We start from the raw sequence: 21,347 nt of genomic DNA, 5'->3' as shown, positions 1-21,347 counted from the left end.
GTTACGTTGAAGATTTATTCTCTAGAACTAGGTCAACCTAACTGGATCAAGATCTCTTATTTAGAAGTTGCATCAGGCTCTCCCATTTCCATATCTAGTCTTTTGTTCAAATGAACTAGGACTTAAGAAAAATGCAGCCTTTATGAATTCGTCATCTATCATGTTACTTTCATCTAACAGTAATATAACGACTATTATTCTGAAGATTTTCTACTTTTCAGTTAAACCTTCTTATAGTCATTTCTTGTTACTTTAGGCGATGACTTGTGTCAGAAACTATTTGAGTGATCAAAAGATCCTCAAAACATTCTGTCACTCTAGGATATTCCAATCGAATCATCTTGACAGATTCTATTGATATCCATCTTTCATCGTCATTAACCAAGACTTGTCGAGCTACTTAAAGGTCATTAGATGATTCGATTGGAATATCCTAGAGTGACAGAATGTTTTGAGGATCTTTTGATCACTCAAATAGTTTCTGACACAAGTCATCGCCTAAAGTAACAAGAAATGACTATAAGAAGGTTTAACTGAAAAGTAGAAAATCTTCAGAATAATAGTCGTTGTGTTACTATTAGAGGAAAGTAACATGATAGATGACGAATTCATAAAGGCTGCATTTTTCTTAAGTCCTAGTTCATTTGAACAAAAGACTAGATATGGAAATGGGAGAGCCTGGATTGTCATCGAAGTTTGTTTAAAGCGAGAAAAGATGCTTTGTGAGTTGGATTGACCTATTTTATAGAAGGACAATGACTTACATGACAATGCAACTTCTAAGTAAGAGATCTTGATCCAGTTAGGTTTTTGTTGCAGTGGGAGCTATTAATGCTCAACTATTGTTTTATAGTTGATGCTTAAGGCATCATAGTATTAAAATAATATAAGTGCGACAAGGTTGAGTATTCAACAACACATCAACTTCTTAATCATTGAATGATAAAGTATTTATGGCTCTTAGCCTTAAGGCCAAGAAAATACTTAGAAATTGTTCGAACTGATCTAGACTATCAAGATTTTAATATTTCGTTAAATAGCTTGAGAGTTGAGAAAGTCTATTTGATGCACTATGAGTTAGAATCATTTGATTTTTCAAGAGATTCAGAATACTTATAGAAGTGCAACATAGAAAGACTAGCAAGTCTTAATGGTTTACACCATAAGGAGACAAGCAAAGGGTTATGATCAGTAGCGGGAGTCTAATCTCCATTGACGAATCCAAGCATTCATCTAATGAATGGGATAGTTATGTAAGAAGGAATCGAAGTCTTTCTAAGACAAGTTTGATTATGTGATGAGTTGTACTCATTAAAATCTTATCATTGATGGGATAAACATTAAAGAAACTACCAACATCAGTACCTTCTACAAAACACGAGTTGTGGACTAGAGCGTCTCTAGTCTAGCACATCTCAAGGTGTAATGTTGTTCCAACACGTGTTGGAAAAGTGTCCAAGAAATTGGAGTTGAGTACTGAGGCATGTTTTAAGGTTTTTCCCAAATGATGTAAGGTTATAAGTTCTGTAATCTTCAAAGATATAATTCTTGTATGAAGATCTAGAGATGAACTACAAGCCTAACAGCGTGATAACTCTCAAAATAAAGAGAGAGATATCGGATTTTCCACATTACCAAGAAGTCATACCATTAGAAACTTTTGCACTAATAAAATCAACTTCAGTACCTAAGATTGTAAGAATCATATCGTAGTGGGAGCGTTCCACTGGAACACAACAAGTTCATGGGTCTAAGAGTGTCGTAAGACTCAGTCTTAGATCAACTTGAACATAATCCCTTTAACTACAATGTAGTATTGGTTCATTTGGATATTCATCTTTGAAAAGGTGATAGATTTCAAACTACAATCTAAGATAGACAACATGTTTTACAAGACTTGCAAAACTACCTATAGGCTGTGTCAGTCAGTGGGAGCTAGTATATTTGCAAGTGTAAATATGGATCTCAAAAGGCTAGACAATGACAATGGGTTATGCCCAAAGAGAATTATCTTCTCGCTATCGTTGTGCCAGGATTTATTTGATCCTATTGTCTATTAGAACTTACATAAATTAGAATGTATGTATTATGATTGTCAAGACAGCCTTCTATAAATAGAAGTCTTGAGGAAATCATCTACTAGAACATTCTAATGGATATGTAATTAAGGGCAAGAAACGCATGATTGGAAGCTTATAAAGACCTTCGTGGTCTTAGGCAAGCATCTAAATCAGAGTATATGTGTTTTATCAAAATTGTCAAATGTCTGGAATTTGACTTTTGCCCATTGCAGTGCTGTAAGCACCAGGAAGTTGAAAGTGCATTAAATGTGGTATTATTGGTACTCTACGATGATGAAATCTACAAAAGTTGCAAACAACTAAGATTGGCATCTAGCGTAGGAAACTGGTTGTCTACCCAGTTTAAGATAAATGATTTAAGAGAAACTAATTACATTCTTAGCATCTAAGTCCTTTTAAGATGCTAGAAAGAATGTTGAGATTCTCTTAGGAATCCTATATCTACACATTGCTTGGAACATTTAAGCATTAGAAATTCCATGAAAAGGTTTATACCTCTCAAGATGGAATTGTCTTGTCTCTAGTCAAGTGTCGTTTGACGCTTAGTGAGATCAAGAATTATGAGACTAGTTTCGGAGATAGTTGTCTCATGTATGCTATAATGTGTACTAAGTTTGATATTAGTTGTGCTTATGCATAGCAAGTATATATCATATTAACCATGGCAAAGGATTTTGATTGAGGTAATGAATATACCCTAGTGCTTGAGAAAGACTAGTAACTATATTCTAGTTTACCAGTCATTCATGTAATGTCCTTGGGGTTACACTGTCTTAGTTTTATGACTAATCAGTGATCGAGTAAGTCATCCTCTGAATATGTGTTTACCTTAGGAATATCTTCCTAATAGCTTTAATCGTAAGTTTGAGTACGCCTACGAGTATTATTTTTTTATTACTCTAGTAAAGGCTAACTCAAGGGACACACGAGTTTATTAAGCTAAGCAATCACATATGGGGATGAAATTAATTAAAGATCAAGTACGCAGCAAAGACATTATGGTGAAAAAGATATAATCAGAGAACAACCAAGCAGATTTTTCTTTCACCTTGTGAAATGAATGGTAGTTCGATATATCTAGTATCAATACCTGCTTTGTGTATAAGTGGGAGAGTTTTTGGCAGTGGGTATACTCGAAAGCATGTTTTGAGTATAAGTGGGAGATTGTTAGGTTTGGTATACTGAAAAGCATGTTTCGAGCAAGTTTCGCTCGAATAGAATCTTGCTTGTATACGTAAAACTCTACAATCCACTTTTAACCCGATTCAGTATTATTCGAGCAGTCTCGCACGAATAGAATCACTATTATTATTACATTGTGTTTGCTTGTGCATTTATAAGATGTTTTACAAACATTTAAATGCATAAGAAGTAAACAAAGTCTAAGTCTTTTGCTTAGTAGACCGGTTGTGGGCGTCGTCCACTTTAAGGTAACACGGTCAGATCTATGCAATGCTTTGCAAAAGAAAAAGAAGAATTTCACAACCTAGATAGGCTTAGACTACCTATCGTGAAAGGTTGCAATGTCAGTCCGATATTTCTAAGCCTTACTGAAATAAGATGACATTGGTGTGGTATAGCACTGAACGGATCTAACAGCAAGACGTGTCTTTATGCTATCTACTGAAAGACTAGGTCTTGATAAAATACTATTTCTTAATCTACATATGTTAGCATTGAGCATACGGTATTGATTATGCACTACTTTGACTTATCAAATGGTGCGGGTTTTTCGCAACCCAATAATCCTGATATATTGGGTAGTGGTGATTAATATCTAGCGGTGCTAGGATTGCTATTATGTTGAAACGTGCGCGAGGTGAGTCTCGTTTGATAATGTCCTCAAGAGGAGCTCGAACAAGGTTTTATTATTCGGAAAACTGGCCAGTTGGAGTTTTATTACTCTATGAATAATAAATAAATGTTTCTTGCTAAGTCCACTCTTGGAATTAATAAGATATTAATTAATTAAGTCCATAGCAGACATTAATTAATTAATGGACATTTATATCTTAAGCGCGGGAAATAAATAATAAACAAAGTGGAAACCCGGATTACTTGTAATTTCGGATTTGGATGGGGAGAGTTCAATATTACTTCTGTAGTGGCTGCTCGTAATATTCCAATATAAGCTTGTATTAAATTGTGGGTTCAATTTAATTAGTAAAAAGCTAATTGGGGGAGCCCATATCCAAAACCTTCCATAGATCCCTGTCTGGGCCCAAAAGGAACTTAATATAAATAGGAGAATAAAGGAGACAGAATAATCACAATTTTCATATTTGTAATTTTCGAAAATTTCAGCTTCCCCAGCTGTAGGAATTTTCGAATTCCACTCCTTTTCCCAAAAGGATTTCTTCTGTCTTCTTTATTCGAGTCCTAGTATTTTGATAAGATCAGCCCACCCTGATATCGAGATACAGTTCGGGAACCAGAGAGAAGATCCGTGGTCTAGTATTGAAGATCATCATGTGGAGAAGGCGCGAGCAATCGACGATTCTTTGGAGAATCAAATCGGTAACCCTAAACCGTAGAATTCATGTTTTAGGATTTATTTTCTATGAGCATGAATTATTTGCGTTCTAGCATGCAATTATCTGTTTAACATGTGAATTGATTAATCGCATAATCGGTTTAATAATGTCGATTAGTGTCTACTAATTGGACCTGACTCGCTAGAAATCTCTCACAGTTATGAAACAAGTTATGTTGGATCAACATAGAATGTGTCACTCAAATGTGAAGCGTCAAGCATAACTTAGGGAAGAAACAAAGTAAAAAGAAAACGGATATTAAATAGGAAATAGGAATTTTATAACCAAACTCGTTACTAACACATCCCTAGAATCCTATGAATTTAGTTACACATGATGTAATAATCTAAACACATATTGAAGGGAAAACAATTGAAACATAAAACTAAAGCAAATAAAACGCGTACGTTGAATCCTTTTCGTTCTTGATGTTCTTGAATCCTTCTTCAACTCCTTGCACAATGAAGTACTCTAACTTTTAATCTTGGAAATTATGTTGCAAAAAGAGGGATCTTGATTAATGAAGCTTGAGGGCCTATTTATAGGGAAAAGTCACTCATCATTCTACAAGGAAAAGATCTGCAAAATATGGTAAATCTTGGAGCCCAATCTAGGCTAAATTAGATTCACCTCTTTTCACGGTGGGCCGCCACATAATCTCCGGCGATCGCCACAAGTCAATCCAGAGTCTCTGCCTCCTCGGTGGCGGGCCGCCACACATCTTCCGGCGGTCGCCGGGCGAGACTCCTTTTCTTGCACTGTTTTCTGAGGCGGGCCGCTACAAGCTACTGGCTGCCGGGGGCCGTTTGAATTCCAGATTTTCAGACTTTGCATTTTGACTCCATTTTTTGGCTAAAACATGCACATTTCTCACAAAACATGTTAAAATACCAAAATAGATAAAATATGCAAATAATGGACATGTAATGCGAGTTTGATACCAAAAAAAGACAAATAATGACCTTAAAAATTATCAAAATTTTGAGATTTTAAGTGATTATTTTGTGCAAAAAATTCCGCCATTACAAAAAAAACTATGCAAATTATTTTCTCAAATTTTAAATTTAAAATATATAATTTCTATAAAATAATTTTAATCATCCGTATGCTTTGCATTTGTGAATTCCAATAATAAATAGAGAGCTTTATTTTATGAGGGAACATATTTTTTGGTCCACGAACTTTGTCTAAGTATCATTTTAGATCTGTGAACTTTGAAAATATCATTTGAGGTCCATCAACTATGGATTGATATCATTTGAAGTACTTTTTTACTATTTCCAAGTTTTTTTGGACGAAAATACCATCAATACCTTAAAGAGTATATATTTTTAATAAACTTATCATATACTCATTTTTTTATAAATATCTTTATAATATATTTTTGACGAATTTTCTAAATATATTTTGACCTTCAATATTTATCACTTAATTTTGTGACATGCAAGTCAAATTGCTTCTTCAATTTTTCATATTATAGAATTTTAAAATTGAATAAAGAACTTTTCTTTAATAATAAAAAAATGAATAAGGATCTTTTTTTTCATGTCACAAAATTAATAGATAATATTGAAGGTCGAATTATATTTAAAAAATTCATCAAAAATATAGTAAAAATATTTATAAAAAATATGAGTATATGATAAGTTAATTAAAAATATATACCCTTAAAAATAATGAGGGTAATTTTGTCTAGAAAGACTTGGAAATAGTACAAAAGTACTTCAATTAATCTTAACTCATAGTTAGCAGACCTCAAATGATATTTTCAAAATTTACGAACCTAAAATGATACTTTGTCAAAGTTTATGGACCAAAAATGATGTTCCATCTTATTTTATAAATAGGATGTAAAGAAAATTGTGGTAAGTTTTTTTGGACGGATTGACATTAGTTCTTATAGGCTTATAGCTAGGTATAGTGATCCATTTAATTTTGGTGGCCAAATTTATTAATTTTGACATGTTTTTCTGATTTTTTGTTTTAATTTAAATTTTGTGTACTTACACTAGTTGAATTTTTTACGTTTGCACCGAATTATGATATTGTATTATTTTTCACATTTTGTTATAACTTTTATTTGATAAAATTCATTATTAAAGTTGATTAAATTTTAAAATCTTGAATACTTATGATTAGAGGTGCCCATGGTTCAAGAACCGACGGTTCCGGTTCGGAACCGTTAGAAATTGTTGAACCGGAACCGAACCGCGAGGGTGTTTCGCGGTTACGGTTCTGGTTCCAAAACCGCCGGTTTCGGTTTCGGTTCCGAACCGGTGGTTTTCCGGTGATTTTTCACGGTTCCAAACAGCCGATTTTTTGCGGTTCCGGCTTGATTTCACGGTTTTCCGGCAGTTTTTCGCGGTTCCGGTTTGTAACCGCGCGGAACCGACGGTTCCGGTACGGTTTTGGTTCGAAATTTTTTGAACCTGAACCGAACTACAATTTAAAAATCGACGGTTTTGGTTCGGAATCATAACCAACGGTTACGGTTTCGGTTTTAACCGTTGGTTCGATAAACCTTGGGCAGGTCTACTGATGATATAATTTTTTTTTACAATAAACGTTATTAAATGTATTAATTTGGATTGAGATATGGTACATGAAACATGTATACATAATTATGGGACACCCAGTCTCATCCTCACATTCAGTCTACTAACTCAATTCCCAAGACTGTCATTGTTTTCATAGTTTCATAACTACGATGTTGTGATAGGTCATTTTCGTAAAATTATGGAGATATGTTTAAACTTATTGACTTGGTGTAATCTCTAGCAATTCAAATTGTTATTATGTTACTTCCTCCGTCCCACGAATGTTCCCTTTTTGGTTTATCACAACCAAGATAACTCATTATTAAAAATAAAAACATTTTTATCTCTATTTTATTTTTTATCTCTTACTTTATTCTCTTCACTTAATATACAAAATAAAACTTTATAAAATCTCGTGCAGCCCAAAGAAGAGATCATCTTTCTTAGGGCCTAGGAGTACTTTACTACTCTCTCCACCAACAAAAAGTAGTCTCAATTTATTTTTTTGGGATATCCACAAAAAATAGTATCATTTCTATAAATAGAAAGTTTCTCTCTTACACTTTAGCCATTGAAACACTTTAGCCATTTTTTCAGCTCTCTCCCATACTTCTTCTTCTTCTTCTTCTTCTTCTTCTTCTTCTTCTTCTTCTTCTTCTCTCTCTCTTACTTTACCTACTTTTTCTACCATTTCTCTTATTTTGTTGATTTCTCATTAAAATTCATACAGTTCCCAAATGAGACTAGTACTCCCTCCGTCCCATAAAAGTTGAGTCGTATTCCTTTTTAGTCCGTTCCAACAAAGTTGAATCATTTCCTTTTTTAACTAAAGACAAAATATCTAATCACTCTTATTTTATTCCATCATTTACTTTACTCTCTCTTATATTTCCTACTTTTTTCATCTCTCCTATTTATTTAATATAAATTCTTAATCTCCGTGCCCAAAAGTTTTGTCTCAACTTTTATGGGACGGAAGGAGTATATTTTTGTGAAATCATAAAAGAACACTAGCCAAGTTATCTGTCCGCAAAAAAAAAAAAAAATGGTTTCTCTCTCACATTTGTTGGCCGTGCTACTCTACACTTCCATCTTCCTCTTCTTCCTCCACAAATGGCGCCGCAGTCATTCTCCGGGGTCCGAGAAATGCCTAACTCCGTCTCCACCAACGTTCCCACTAATCGGAAACCTCCACCAGCTGGGCTCACTCCCCCACAGATCCCTCCAGTCACTCTCCCGCGGCTATGGCCCTCTCATGCTGCTCCACTTCGGCAAGGTCCCCGTCCTCATCGCCTCCTCGGTCGAGGCAGCGCTTGAGATCATGAAAAGCCAGGACCTAATCTTCTCAAACAGACCCCAACTCAGCATCCGGGGAGGCTGTTCTACAACAACCGGAACGTGGCGTACGCACCGTATGGAGAGTTCTGGCCAGTGGCGGATACAGAAATGTTTTCCAGAGGGGGCGGAATTGTGTTTTCTTATGTACGTTGCTTGAAATCTTCTCGTATATGCAAACGACAACTTCAGTCATAATTATCATCATACTAGTATTCTTACTACTATATTTGATATATACGATAGACTAAAATCTACAACTAATCATGTACATTTTGCTTAAAGAAACTTTTTGGGCAGATAAATCAAGCGTGTTAACTTTTGGTCCAAATATTTATAACTCTGACAAAATTCACGGTGAAGAATACAGTAGCTAAAGTTTTCTTTTGAAAACTCTACTTGATTATGAAACTAGTTTATAAAATGGTTACAAAAGAATAGCTTAAAATTTAAATTTATATAAATTTATTAAAAATAAAAATCAATAAAATATAATCAACTCATATATACTTAATACATGCCTCATAGTAATGTTTATTTATTTTGTAAATTTCATTCATATCTAGCAATATGTCTAATAATTATTTTTGTGAAATAACTCTATTAAAAAATGGAGTAACAAATCTGTTAAATCTATTCTATTAAATCAAAATTCATAATAGGCCGACTTAATATTGATGCAGCCCTCTAGTTTTTTATATTTATCCATTAATTTATTAGGCCCAAAGTATGCAGCCCACTATAAGTCATCTTCTTCCTCCTGTGCGCAAACCCTCAAATCTCTATTTCCGATGAGAACTCCATTGTCGTCATATTCAGATAACCTTCTCACCTCAAGTCACCTTCTGATCTTGGAGCATTCTTCACTGCTCGCTCAGTTTACGAGTCTTCTTCTCTCTTAATTTTTTTTTACGGAGGGGGCGACCACGGCTTTTTCCGTCCAACCATTAAGACAAATTCGACTCTATTGGCTGCCGGGGAGGGGCGACCGCCCCCTCCTGCGCCCTGGATCCGCCACTGGTTCTGGCGGCAGATTCGCAGCATCTGCGTGCTTCATCTGCTGAGCAACAAAAGGGTTCAATCTTATCGCGGCGTGAGGGAGGAAGAGACTTCCCTCATGGTCGACAAGATTGCATACACCAGTCCCATTGCTAGTCCCTCGTGAACTAACTCAAGATGCAAAAGTATTGAGCTACGATGACACATCTGGTACGCGTGTCATGATCAATGTTTGGGCGATTTCTCGGGACCCATCATTGTGGGAAAAACCCGAGGAATTTCGTCCGGAGAGGTTCCTTGGGTCGAGTATAGACTTTAGAGATATGCTTTTTGAGTAGATCCCGTTTAGGGCAGACCGAAGGGGATGCCCCGGTGTTACGTTGGTGATGGCAGTGGTTGAGCTCGCACTAGCCAAGCTGGTCCACAAGTTTGATTTGGGATTGCCAATTGGAGCGAAAATGGAGGAGTTAGATGTGAATGAATCTAATGGAATCACAATCCATAGAAAGGCTCATTTGCTTGTTGTAGCTACTCCACATGCTTGTTAGGTCATTCTGTTTATTGGGAACATGATCTCATATACATATATTTGCGGTTCGATTTCCAAGATTATATTTCATAATTAAATATGCATTGTGTTTGGTTTATGAAATTGAATTTCACGACTCAATGACTTGGATTTCACTTTAACTCAACCCCCCCTTCTCTCTCTAGATTTTCTCAATCTAGAATGGAGCTTTTTCCCTCTGTTGACTCAATCACATGGGTGTCCTTTCATTTTTTGTATCGTGCTACATCATTCTATAATGGAGGTCCTTTTCTATATCAAAAGTGCAATCACTGTCTTAATTAGGTGTTTTTTCTGCTTTTCTCAATTCCATTCTGGAAACAGATTAATCTTTTCTTACTTTATGAACTTACTGGCACTTTCAACTTTATTTCTTAGCTTTCATCCTTTCCATTTCTACGTCTCACATGCACACTCTACGCATGCGCGCGAACAGATACATACACTGAATAATTTCTTCGTATTCAATTTCATAAGGAGTACTATCAATCAGTACATTTTTTTGCTGAATGGATAATTTGGAATTGAATTATAATTCAATTTTATAGAATTCTAATTCTAATTCTGTAAATCCTTAATTTTATTTTAATAAATTGCACACGGATGCAATTTTACATAGGAGATTCGACAACCTAGAAATGAGCTAACAAATTAACAACAAGAAGTAGGAACCAGAAGTAGAGGAGATTTCTTATGGACAATAATGCCAGGGGCTTCAGTCATGTCCAAATCCTCCACTCTACCTCCATTCGCAATCCAAAGTCGAATTTGTTAACCAATCTCGATAGTGCAAGCTCGTATACCGACATTGCAAACGCGATGCCGGGACAACCTCTTCTTCAAGATCCAAAGGGGATCATCTCAAAGTCTAAACCTTTATAGTCTATGCTCGTATCAAAGAACCTTTCAGGGCAAAATTCATTTGGATTCTCCCACAACGATGGGTCCCTTGAGATGCCCCAACAATTAACCAACACGAGTGTGCCATGTGGGATGTCGTAGCCCAGTAAATTAGTGTCTTGAGTTAATTCACGAGGGAGGGCTAATGGAAATGGTGGATGAATCCTTAGACTCTCTTTGGATACTGCTTTCAGATATGACATTTTGTCCAAGTCATCCTCATTAATATCAATCCCATTCTTCTTTCTAGCTACATTTCTCACTTCGTTTTGAAGTAGCTTCATGTATCTTGGATTTCTTAGGGCCTTGATTTGATCATCGTCAACGGGATCACTATCCTTAATCTCCCTTTGAAACTCAAGCAATGCATCTACAAAATTCACGACTGCATCATCACTCAATGTCTTCATCCTATATTCTCGAAGCACACCCTCCAAAAATTCATCCAGCATTTTAAAAACATTTTCAACTTGTGCTTAACACCATTCACACGGTTAATCCAACCTAACCATGGCACGAAGTCTCCCACATCAAATTTCCTCAACATCTCAATAAACTTCCCCAATATCTGATTAAAATCCCTCTCTCCATCCTTGCCGCCGTAAGTCCTCCCTAGCACTGCCCTGCATACCACATCGTTTGTCAGATCAATGAACACCTTGCTCAAGTTTACAACCCCTGGTGAAGATCGCTTGATCTTCTCAATCATCAGCGACGTCTCTTCTTCTCGAATGCGTCGGAAGGATTGAACCCTCTTGTTGCTGAGGAGCTGTAGCACGCACTGCTCCGCGCCTAATAAATCAAATAAAATTTGAAATAGAGAAGAGACGGAGATTTGATCAGATTTATAAATTATAAGGGTAAATTGTAAGAAAACTATAAAGTTTGATCAAATTTTGATTCATCCAAAATTTGAAAATAGGGAAATTTGGATTTATTCTCAAAATTTGGATTTATCCAATTACTATGACGGTCAAGAAATCATATGCAAACATAGGCGTTGATGAATTAAATAATGTTGTCGATTATTAAAGAAAATGATATTGTTTGATTGAAATTTGAAAAATATGATTAATATATATTACACTTAGGCGATTAGAAATTTTCATTATGATAACAAATTCAAATTTCAGATTTCTCACTAGTTTTTAAAGATGCAAGATGAACCATAATTTGATCGAATTTCATGTTGTTTTTTGGTTATTTCCCCTGTACATAAAATGCATGTAATAATGATAACGATTAAACAATACGTAGTATATTATAGATTTATGGAGATGAAATAGATATCCTCATCACCTGCCGCCAGTGGTCGCTGTAGGCGGCGAAAGCGACGTCTCTGCCGCCGTACAATAGCCTGTCGGCGATGCTAAACTTCGGCCTGCTTGCGAAGATTAGGTCTTGGTTTTTCATTATCTCCCGGGCCGCCTTGGCCGAGGAGGCGACAACGACGGGCTTGCTGCCGAATTGGAGTAGCATCACCTCGCCGCAGCGGTTGGACAGAGACTGGAAGGAACGTGGGGTAGGGTTCCGGCGAGGTAGAAATTTCCGATTATTGGAAGCATTAGTGGTGACGGTGGCAGCTTCTTTTTCGAATGGTTGGAGCTTTTTTTGAGGAAGAAGAAGACTAGGATGAAGAAAGAGAAAAGAAGTAGTAGAGCTTCCATTTTCTCTCTTTTTGATGGACTATTGATTCAGACAAGGTCACCTATTTATAGAGAGAAAAAAAACTTACTCGAACACCAATTTATACCTGGAATATTGTTTGTGATAGTCATAGCTTGAGGAGAGTGATGAGACATGATTTAGATAAATTAACCAATTCTATGAAAGCTTGTGTAACCTTCACAACATTTCATAGCTTTGTCGAAAATTTTTTCTTGCAATTAGTTAAAATCACAATTTATATTTTACAAATATCCATTTAATTTTTTTTTTTTTTTTACATATAACTATAGATATGATATAAAGTGTAACTGAATTTTGTTTTCAAGCAATTTATTTTTGATAAAAAATACGTGAAATTTGGTATCAGTCCAAATTATTGACGATATTAGTTACTAAAAATTCGAAATAAAGAACATATGTTATGTGAGCCACGGTGATCGCAAATGTTCGCAAGCACCATTTTAGCGAGCATAGTTGTGCTCCCAAATGTAATCACTAATGTCATTTAACAAACAATTGTTGCTTTTTTTTCAATGTAGTTCTAAGGATTGATTGTTACTATTAATTTTTGGTTTTGTCCTATGTATGGATATTATTTTTAACATAAAATATAATTATGAAAAGAAAGTGTTATATTATTTTGATATTATATAATAATTCGGATCCCATCAATAATTCAGCCACCTGTAAAACATGAGTTATTGTTGGCCAACAGATCCGATGATATTAATATATTCATTGGTCCACATGGGCTGTCTCTGATTGTTTTTTTTCGAACATGTGCAAATTGTAATAGTTTGTGAATTAATTGGACACGACATGACGAAAGATACATATTGTTTATGATTATTTTTTGATACAGAAACCAGGATAACCAGATATATAATCATCAACCATACTTCATAATTATAAAATGTACTCCCTCCGATCCGTCCCATTAAATATGCAACATTTGCTTTTTTAGTACGAGATTTTATATAGCGCTGTTTTGTGAGTTAATGAAGATGGAGTAAAGTAAGAGAGAAGAAAAAGCAGAGAGAGTATTGTTTCCATTTTTAGAAACATTTTATTTTTAATAAGATAAACCAAAAATGAAAACGTTTCATTTCTAATGGGACAGAGAGAATAGTTAAGTTAAAAATTACGTGAGCATCTAAGCACTATATTCTACCTATATAATTATGATGTCCCTTAGCATTGGTATTGTATGGTGTTTGGTACTTATAAATAAATGATTCAAATCATTTTATATTTTAAATGTCTGTACGTGTAAATCTACGCTCAAAGGTAAAAAATGATTCTCACGTTCAATTCACACTATAAAAAGTGTTCTCATTTGAATTTAACCTTTTATACATATAATATTTTATTGGTAGCTTGGGTCTTGGCTGTTGATAAAAATATCTTAGCAAAGCACAAACGAACCCTTTTGCAACTAAAGCACTTGTCAAAATAAATACTGTGCTAAATTTTAATAAAAATTAAAAAATTTAAATATGAAATATTATATCAAATCTCAATACATATTTATCTAGTTATTACTGGAGTGCTATATTTTCTGTATTATTAAACCTCATTTCATGCACGCAACCCGCAATAAAGATTTTAATTTACATTTAAGTTTTGCTTTCAATAATTTCCACAATATTTGAATATTCATTCTTTAATCATGGATGCACCCTTCACGGTCCTCTCATGTAGGGGTGGGTCGATACGATATATCGTATCGAAAATGTTGTATCGTGTTTCGTATCAAAAATATTGATATGAGAGAATTTCATATCGTTATCGTATCGAAATTTTCGATATATCGAACTTTCGATATGGATAATATCAATATCGTTATTGTATCGATATTTCGATATATCGTAAGATCGATACGATATATCGAAATATCGTTATTGTATCGAATAAATGTATATCGAAAAATATAATTTCAAACTGCAAAATAACACAAAAATTAATAAAACTTCAACACAATAAAATAAATAGTGTTCTTATTAGGCTTTCATGTATATATTTTCTAAATATATGAATGAATTAAATGGATTTGAATATATTTATAATTTTAAACTTCAATATGTATTGAATTTCAATATGTTTCAATATATATGATATATATCGTATATTCGATATAAAACGATATATCGAAAATATCGATATATATCATAAATTCGATATAAAACGATATATCGCGATATAAGGAAATGCATATCGTTATCGTATCGAAAACTTACGATACGATACCGTATCGTATCGAAAATTACGATATACCGAAAATTCGATAATTTTTCGATATTTTTCAATACGATACGAGCGATATATCATTTTTTCGGTATTTTTCCCCAGCCCTACTCTCATGCACTAACGTTCCCAACGAATGTGGACAAAACGTGTTCGCCCCCTTTTTCTTTTCTTAAATAAGAAGATAGTTTCAAATTTCAGTGGAATAGTAAATGGATTACCAAAGGTAACATGAAGTTTCTTCGTCGATTCCTTTTTCATAGGTAACAAATCAAAAATTAAAATTTTAAAGGCTGCACCACGGTAGAGTTAGAAAGACATTTTGCCTTAGGTATTAACCGTTCTATCACTAGACCGTAGGCAGTTAATTCATACTTAGCTTGCATGATTATTTGAACCCACAAACAAATACTACTACATGCAATTAGTTAGATTGGCCAGACAAAATTTTCACTTAACAACACATTTCTCAAATATAAAACAAATCTATAGATTAGAATTACAAAGATAAAACTAGATCAATCAAGACACTCCACTAATTCTAACATCCTAAATTCCAGAACAAGAAACAAAAAAATATAAGTATGATATACAACTATATAGAAAGTTATACAGCTGAAATTGAGCTTCCTTACCACTGAAGCAGTACATGCATTAGAGGCGAAGTCTGTAGACGTAGAATCCATAAAAAATTGAGGTGTATGGTTTCACTGTATCTGAATTCTGAAACTGTCCCTCCACGACTTCAAAGACTATCTAGTGGGCCATTTGTTACAGATTAGGAGAACTCATTCCAAAAGACTAGTCTGTTAGCAGAGAAAACTCATTTAGTCTATACACCTGTTACGAGCCTTAATTGCCTTTCTTTACTTTAGATATTGTAGGGATTTGATATCTTTTCTATATATTGTTTTTCTTGTTAGATAAGTTAGCGTAGTAGTATTTATTATAAATAGGATAGATTGTTATCGTGTTATTCATTCAACCAATTAATGAAATCAGTATTTCGTCCAACTTGGCTTGAATCACAAATCAATTGCTGCCGACGGGAATACTCCCACGCTCAGCCCCGTTCGGCCGCCGACCCTCACGGGCGCCGGATTTATCCGTATTTATCTCTCCGCCGACCCTAACGGGCGCCGGATTCTCTTTATATTGTTATTTTCCTTTATCGGTTTGTTAGGAATTTAGGTTCCTAACAACTGGTGCTTTCATCCAGAGCTCATCCTCCATCCATGAATTCCGACGATGAAATCATTCTATCCCACATGTTCGATCGGATTATGGAACGCTTCAACAAATTGGAGTCGCGTATGGACGCGAACGACCGGAGACTTGTGAAGCGTCGGTTCCGCTCGCCGCAAGAACTTGACCATGAAGATCAGACGCAGACGAGGAACAAATCGTGCTGGGGTCCACCGCCAGGCCGCAACCATCGGGGATACTCATATCAGCACCCAACTCGTCTCCGCTCCTGCCACAAACAACCTCTCGACTGGCCGCCACCAGCCCTTCATCCTAGTTCAAGTTGGTATCTGCAGGGGCTTCATCTGACACAGTCGTTGCAGCCGGCAACCAGCCCGAGTTCCTGTTGGGTCCCACCAAGAGTGCAGCTTGAACAGCCTACGCACCATCCACTGCGCCCATTTACATGTTGGGACTATCGTGTGCAACAAGAATCTCAAGCATATGATCATCAACACCCCACAACAGGTTCATTAGAATATCAAGCATCTGATTTTGCAGCTATCGATGGTGGAGATAGTGAATCTGTGTATTATACTATTGATCATTGGGACTCGGTTTTTTTTTTTTTTAAATAAACACCTTCACGGTGGAGGGTTAAGTAGGACCCTCATCCCATTTATATCATGAAAAAACGTGTGAAATTACAATCAGCCAATCCCGAAAGCAGATGGCCTAAAACAAGGCGGATGCATAACAGAAAACTGCCATCCCCTTAAACAAAACCAATCCTCAACAAATCAAAACAAAAGTCTATCAACCAAACCTAAAATTAGGCATACCAAGTTGATCCAATCGTGCAAGAGCTCTCACCCGGCCAGGGACCGAATCTGCTCGAAACTTCATCAAGGAGACGCTCTCTTTACCAAGGGCAGCTAAGTGATCAACTGCTTTGTTACCCTCTCTTCTAATGTGTGTAATTTCCCATGAAACCTCTCTGAGTGCAACTCTCACCTTGACCATTTCATGTCTTAGTTTTGCCGGCCCCAGAAGTCCCCTACTCAGCATGGAGCACACCACCTCTGCATCAGATTCAATCCATATGTGCGTGCTATGCTCCTTAGCCAACAGAATTCCTTCCAAAAGCGCTTTCATCTCAGCTTCCAGCCCCGACTCTGCTGCAAAAGGGACACAGAAGGCTTCCACAATTTCCCCCCGGTGGTCTGAATTAGGCCGCCTCCACCCGCCCTGTTTGTGCCCCCCACAAAGGCCCCGTCCACATTTAATTTGATCCAAGGGCAGTCCGGGGGCCTCCATTGAACCTTTTCCACCTTTCTGATCTTACTCCTCCATGTTGTTGTTCCCATGAAATCCACCTTCGCTCACACCCCTTCCAGTGCTCCGGTCCAAGATGTCTAGCCAAAACCAAATTTCTTAAATGTAGCACCACCCTCTTGCATACTCTTTCGACCTTGAACTCTTCCTCATGGTGCACACATCCATTCCTTTCTGTCCAAATGTACCACAGAATTAGGCAAGGAATGGGGCGCAAATATGGTGATTATATGTGATTCCCAACTGTCGTTGCCACCATCTTACTCTCCCTTCCAAATTGTGCCATGGCCTGCCAAAGTTCGGAATCTGTGGGAACCAGCTCGCAAAATGGTCCCAAATATCTGAAGCTGCATCACCATTGACGAACAAATGTAATCGGGATTCAATGTTTGACTTCACGCAGCACCTACACTTAGAAGCAAGATAAACACCTCTCCATTGAAGTTTAGCATCCACTGGGATTCTATTAGCGAGAAGTCGCCAGAGGAACACTGAGATTGTGGGCATAATCCCTTTGTTCCAAATGATGTTATACACCTCAAAAGGCTCCCCTCTATGTCGTAGTAGGTTCCAGGCCGAGGCTAACGTGAAATTTCCATGCGGCGTCAAGTTCCACCTGCACTCATCTTTTACAGCCTTGTCGATAGGAGTGAGTATGATCTCCTCTACCACCTCTCTTGGTAATTTCCATTCATCTATCAAGCCAAAAAGGGCCTCCTTGTTCCAGCCTGTATCCGTCCAAAAATCCTCAACTCGTACAAAATCAGGGACACCTCCTCCTAGACATAGGGAGGAGATCGGCAGGTCCCTTACCCAATTGTCTTCCCAGAAACTCACCTTTCCGTCTCCCAACATCCAGCTAATAAATCTCTGACATTTGACTCCTGCCATAAACATTCTTCGCCAAGATGGGCTGAACCGAGAAGAGCGGAAGATAACCATGTTGGACGAAAACGACCAATACTTTTTGTGCATATACTCTGCCCAAAGAGATTTCCTCTCCCTAAATCTCCACCAAAGTTTAAAACTGAAGGCTTCCACTGTATCAGCCATACGCCTTAGACCGAGTCCCCCCTCTAAAGTAGGACGACAGACATCCTCCCATTTAATCCAATGTGTCTTTGTCGCGGTATTGCAAGAACCCCAAAAATATCTAGCTAGCACCTGCTCCATCAGTTTAAGGGCTCCTTTCGTTGGTTCTAACACTTGGAATATGTGGATAGGGATAGACTCAAGGATGCTTTTGATTAAGGTATGTCTCCCTCCAAAAGAGAGATGCCTATGAGACCAACTGTGAAGCTTTGCTAACATTTTATCTCGTATGAACATGAACAAACTTGTTTTCTTGCACCCCCGAAAAATAGGGACACCAAGATATGTGAACGGAAAGCTTCCCTGCTGAAAACCTCCAACCCTATTCACATCATCCGCCCACCCATCATACTTTTTGTCCATATAGAAGCAGCTTTTACCTTCATTAATATTCTGCCCCGAAACCTCCATATAATGCTTGAGGCATCCCTTAAGTTTCCGGAGGGTGGCTCGTCTAGCTTGTGTAAAGACAATAATGTCATCTGCATAAGCGAGGTGAGACACTCCCATTGTATAACGGGCTGTGCAGAATCTCATCTCCTTCCTCCCCAGAATAAGGTGATCCAAAGCTCGGGAGAGATAGTCCGCAGCTAGGATAAATAAAGAAGGTGAGAGGGGATCTCCCCGTCGCAGCCCACGAGAGGATTTAAAAAAACCAGCCGGTGATCCATTGATGAGTATCGAGAACCAGCAAGGATTAACACATCTCTCAATCAATCCCAACCATCTTTCAGAGAATCCCATTTTCTTCATAACTTTCAACAAAAAAGGCCATTGAACTCGGTCGTATGCCTTGGCCATATCCAATTTAAGAGCCAAGTTTGGGGACGGGTTGCATTTCCATAACTCATGAAATAACTCTTTTGCAAGAAGAACATTATCACTCAGCAGGCGCCCTCTGATGAAACCGCTCTGGTTTGGGGCCGTTACCAAAGGAAGCAAAGGAGCCATTCTTGTTGCAATAAGCTTAGAGATGATCTTGTTTGCAACGTTACATAAGCTAATAGGTCTGTATTCTGACCACTTAGTTGGACTCTTCTTCTTGGGAATTAGAATGATCATAGTAGCTGCAATTCCTCTCGGCATATTGGCCCCAAGAAAGAATTCCCTAACAGCCTCAAGGACGTCGACGCAGACAATATCCCAGCATTTCTGAAAAAAAAGCAAGGAGAAGCCATCTGGCGCCGAAGCACTTTCTGCTTTTATGCCAAAAACAATGTTCCTTACCTCTTGCTCCGTCGGCTCTTTCTCCAGTTCCAGCCAATTAAAATCTGTAGGTAATGTAGCCAGCAAATTCAGGTTTGGTTCACTGAGATGGTCAATACCAGAGTTTAACAAGTCTTGGAAAAAAGAAACTGCCGAATTCCTGATTTCTCCATCCTCAGTGATTATTCGGTCCCCTTCTTCAATTGAGTGAATCCTTGCTCTTTCTCTTTTTTGTTTGACCCACCCCTGAAAAAACTTGGTATTCCTCTCACCATCGACCGACCATTTGATCGCTGCCTTTTGTTTCCAAAAATCTTCTTCCATTTTCAAACACAAAGTCAGTGCCGCTGCCCGATTCATCTCAGACCTATTGACCGGGGATTGGCATTGCTCAAACCTCTCAAGCGTTTCCTGCGCTTTCTCCTCTGCCATCTTTAGCTTATCAAAAATATTGCCAAATACCACTTTGTTCCAAGCTTTCAAACTCCTTTTCAACCGCCCCAATTTGAGTTGCAGATTTACCATGCCTTTCTCTCCTGTGCCCCCCTCCCAACACATTTTCACCTCATACAAGAAAGTGGGATGCCTCACCCACATGTTTTGGAATCTGAAAGGAGGCCGAATCGGCGGCCCAGGAAGTTGACATCGGATGAGCAGCGGGCTGTGATCTGACATAACCCTTGGCAAGTTGGTAACTCGAGTTGCAGCAAATAAATCCGGCCAACCATCCCCAATTAAAGCTCTATCCAGCCTTTCAAAGACGTCCCCACTCGCCCATGAAAACTGAGATCCATCTGCCCCAAGATCAAGTAGTTGGCAGTCATGTATAGCATCAGCAAACTCCACCATTTCTCTTGTCTTGTTTACCTTGCCTCCCTGCCGTTCATCTTCTAATAAAAAAATATTAAAGTCACCCCCTACTAGCCACGAGATGCCCTCCATACGAACAGCCAAGTCTCTAAGTTTGTCCCAGAGAGGATGCCTTCCTGCCCTAGAACACTTCCCATATACCACTGAAATATGTAACGGCACAGGAAGTACATGAGTGGAGAACCGAGCATGAAGGACCTGTTCCGAAATATCCCACTGATCAACTTCAATGCCCTGGTCCGCAAAAATCCAAATTTGGCCATTATCGTTCACCCCCTTGAATTGAAGACCAAATTTCCTACTAAAGAAATCTGGTCTAGGCTGAGTTAACGGCTCAATGATAGCCAAAATCGAAATTCTATGAATTTTAATCATATATTTGATGAAACTCTGAGTGTTTGCATTGGCTACACCCCGAGCATTCCAAATCATAATGTTGTAAGACATATTATCACTAAGAAGGGACTCCCGAGGATTCAAACCTCCCTTTCTTCTGTTTACCATCTTCGAGCATATTCTGAGAACCCCCTGCTATGGCTTCCCTCTTCTCCGGAGGCTTCCCTGGATCAGTTTCTTCATCCTCCATATCTGCCTCCCAATCATTTTCATCCTCATATTGTTCCGTATCAAAATCACCATTCGGTAACATTTTAAAGTACTTTGGGTTGTGGATAGAACTTTGTGACGGACCCTCCACCTCATTGCTCTGATCCCACCGAGGGAAAGCCAAACTATCGAAGTTCCTTGTTATAGCCCTAGACGAAGAACCCCCCAAATGCAGCCTCCCTCCTCC

General features: G+C 37.5%; 1 protein-coding gene and 1 pseudogene across 1 annotated transcript in view; one reads left to right on the top strand and one right to left on the bottom strand.

Moving 5' to 3' along the window:
• The first annotated feature begins 9,265 nt into the window (after positions 1 to 9,265).
• Positions 9,266 to 21,347, top strand: part of LOC125191335 (cytochrome P450 71A6-like) — a 64,694-nt gene continuing 52,612 nt past the window's right edge. Inside the window, exon 1 of the mRNA XM_048088874.1 lies at positions 9,266 to 9,607. Coding sequence (XP_047944831.1) covers positions 9,605 to 9,607 — 3 coding nt within the window. The 5' untranslated portion in view covers positions 9,266 to 9,604. The remainder of the gene's footprint in view (positions 9,608 to 21,347) is intronic.
• LOC125191337 lies at positions 10,537 to 12,628 on the bottom strand (annotated as a pseudogene).

Source organism: Salvia hispanica, chromosome 5 (assembly GCF_023119035.1).
Source record: "Salvia hispanica cultivar TCC Black 2014 chromosome 5, UniMelb_Shisp_WGS_1.0, whole genome shotgun sequence".
NCBI classification, from domain to species: Eukaryota; Viridiplantae; Streptophyta; class Magnoliopsida; order Lamiales; family Lamiaceae; genus Salvia; species Salvia hispanica.
This window is presented reverse-complemented; position numbering and strand designations above follow the sequence as displayed.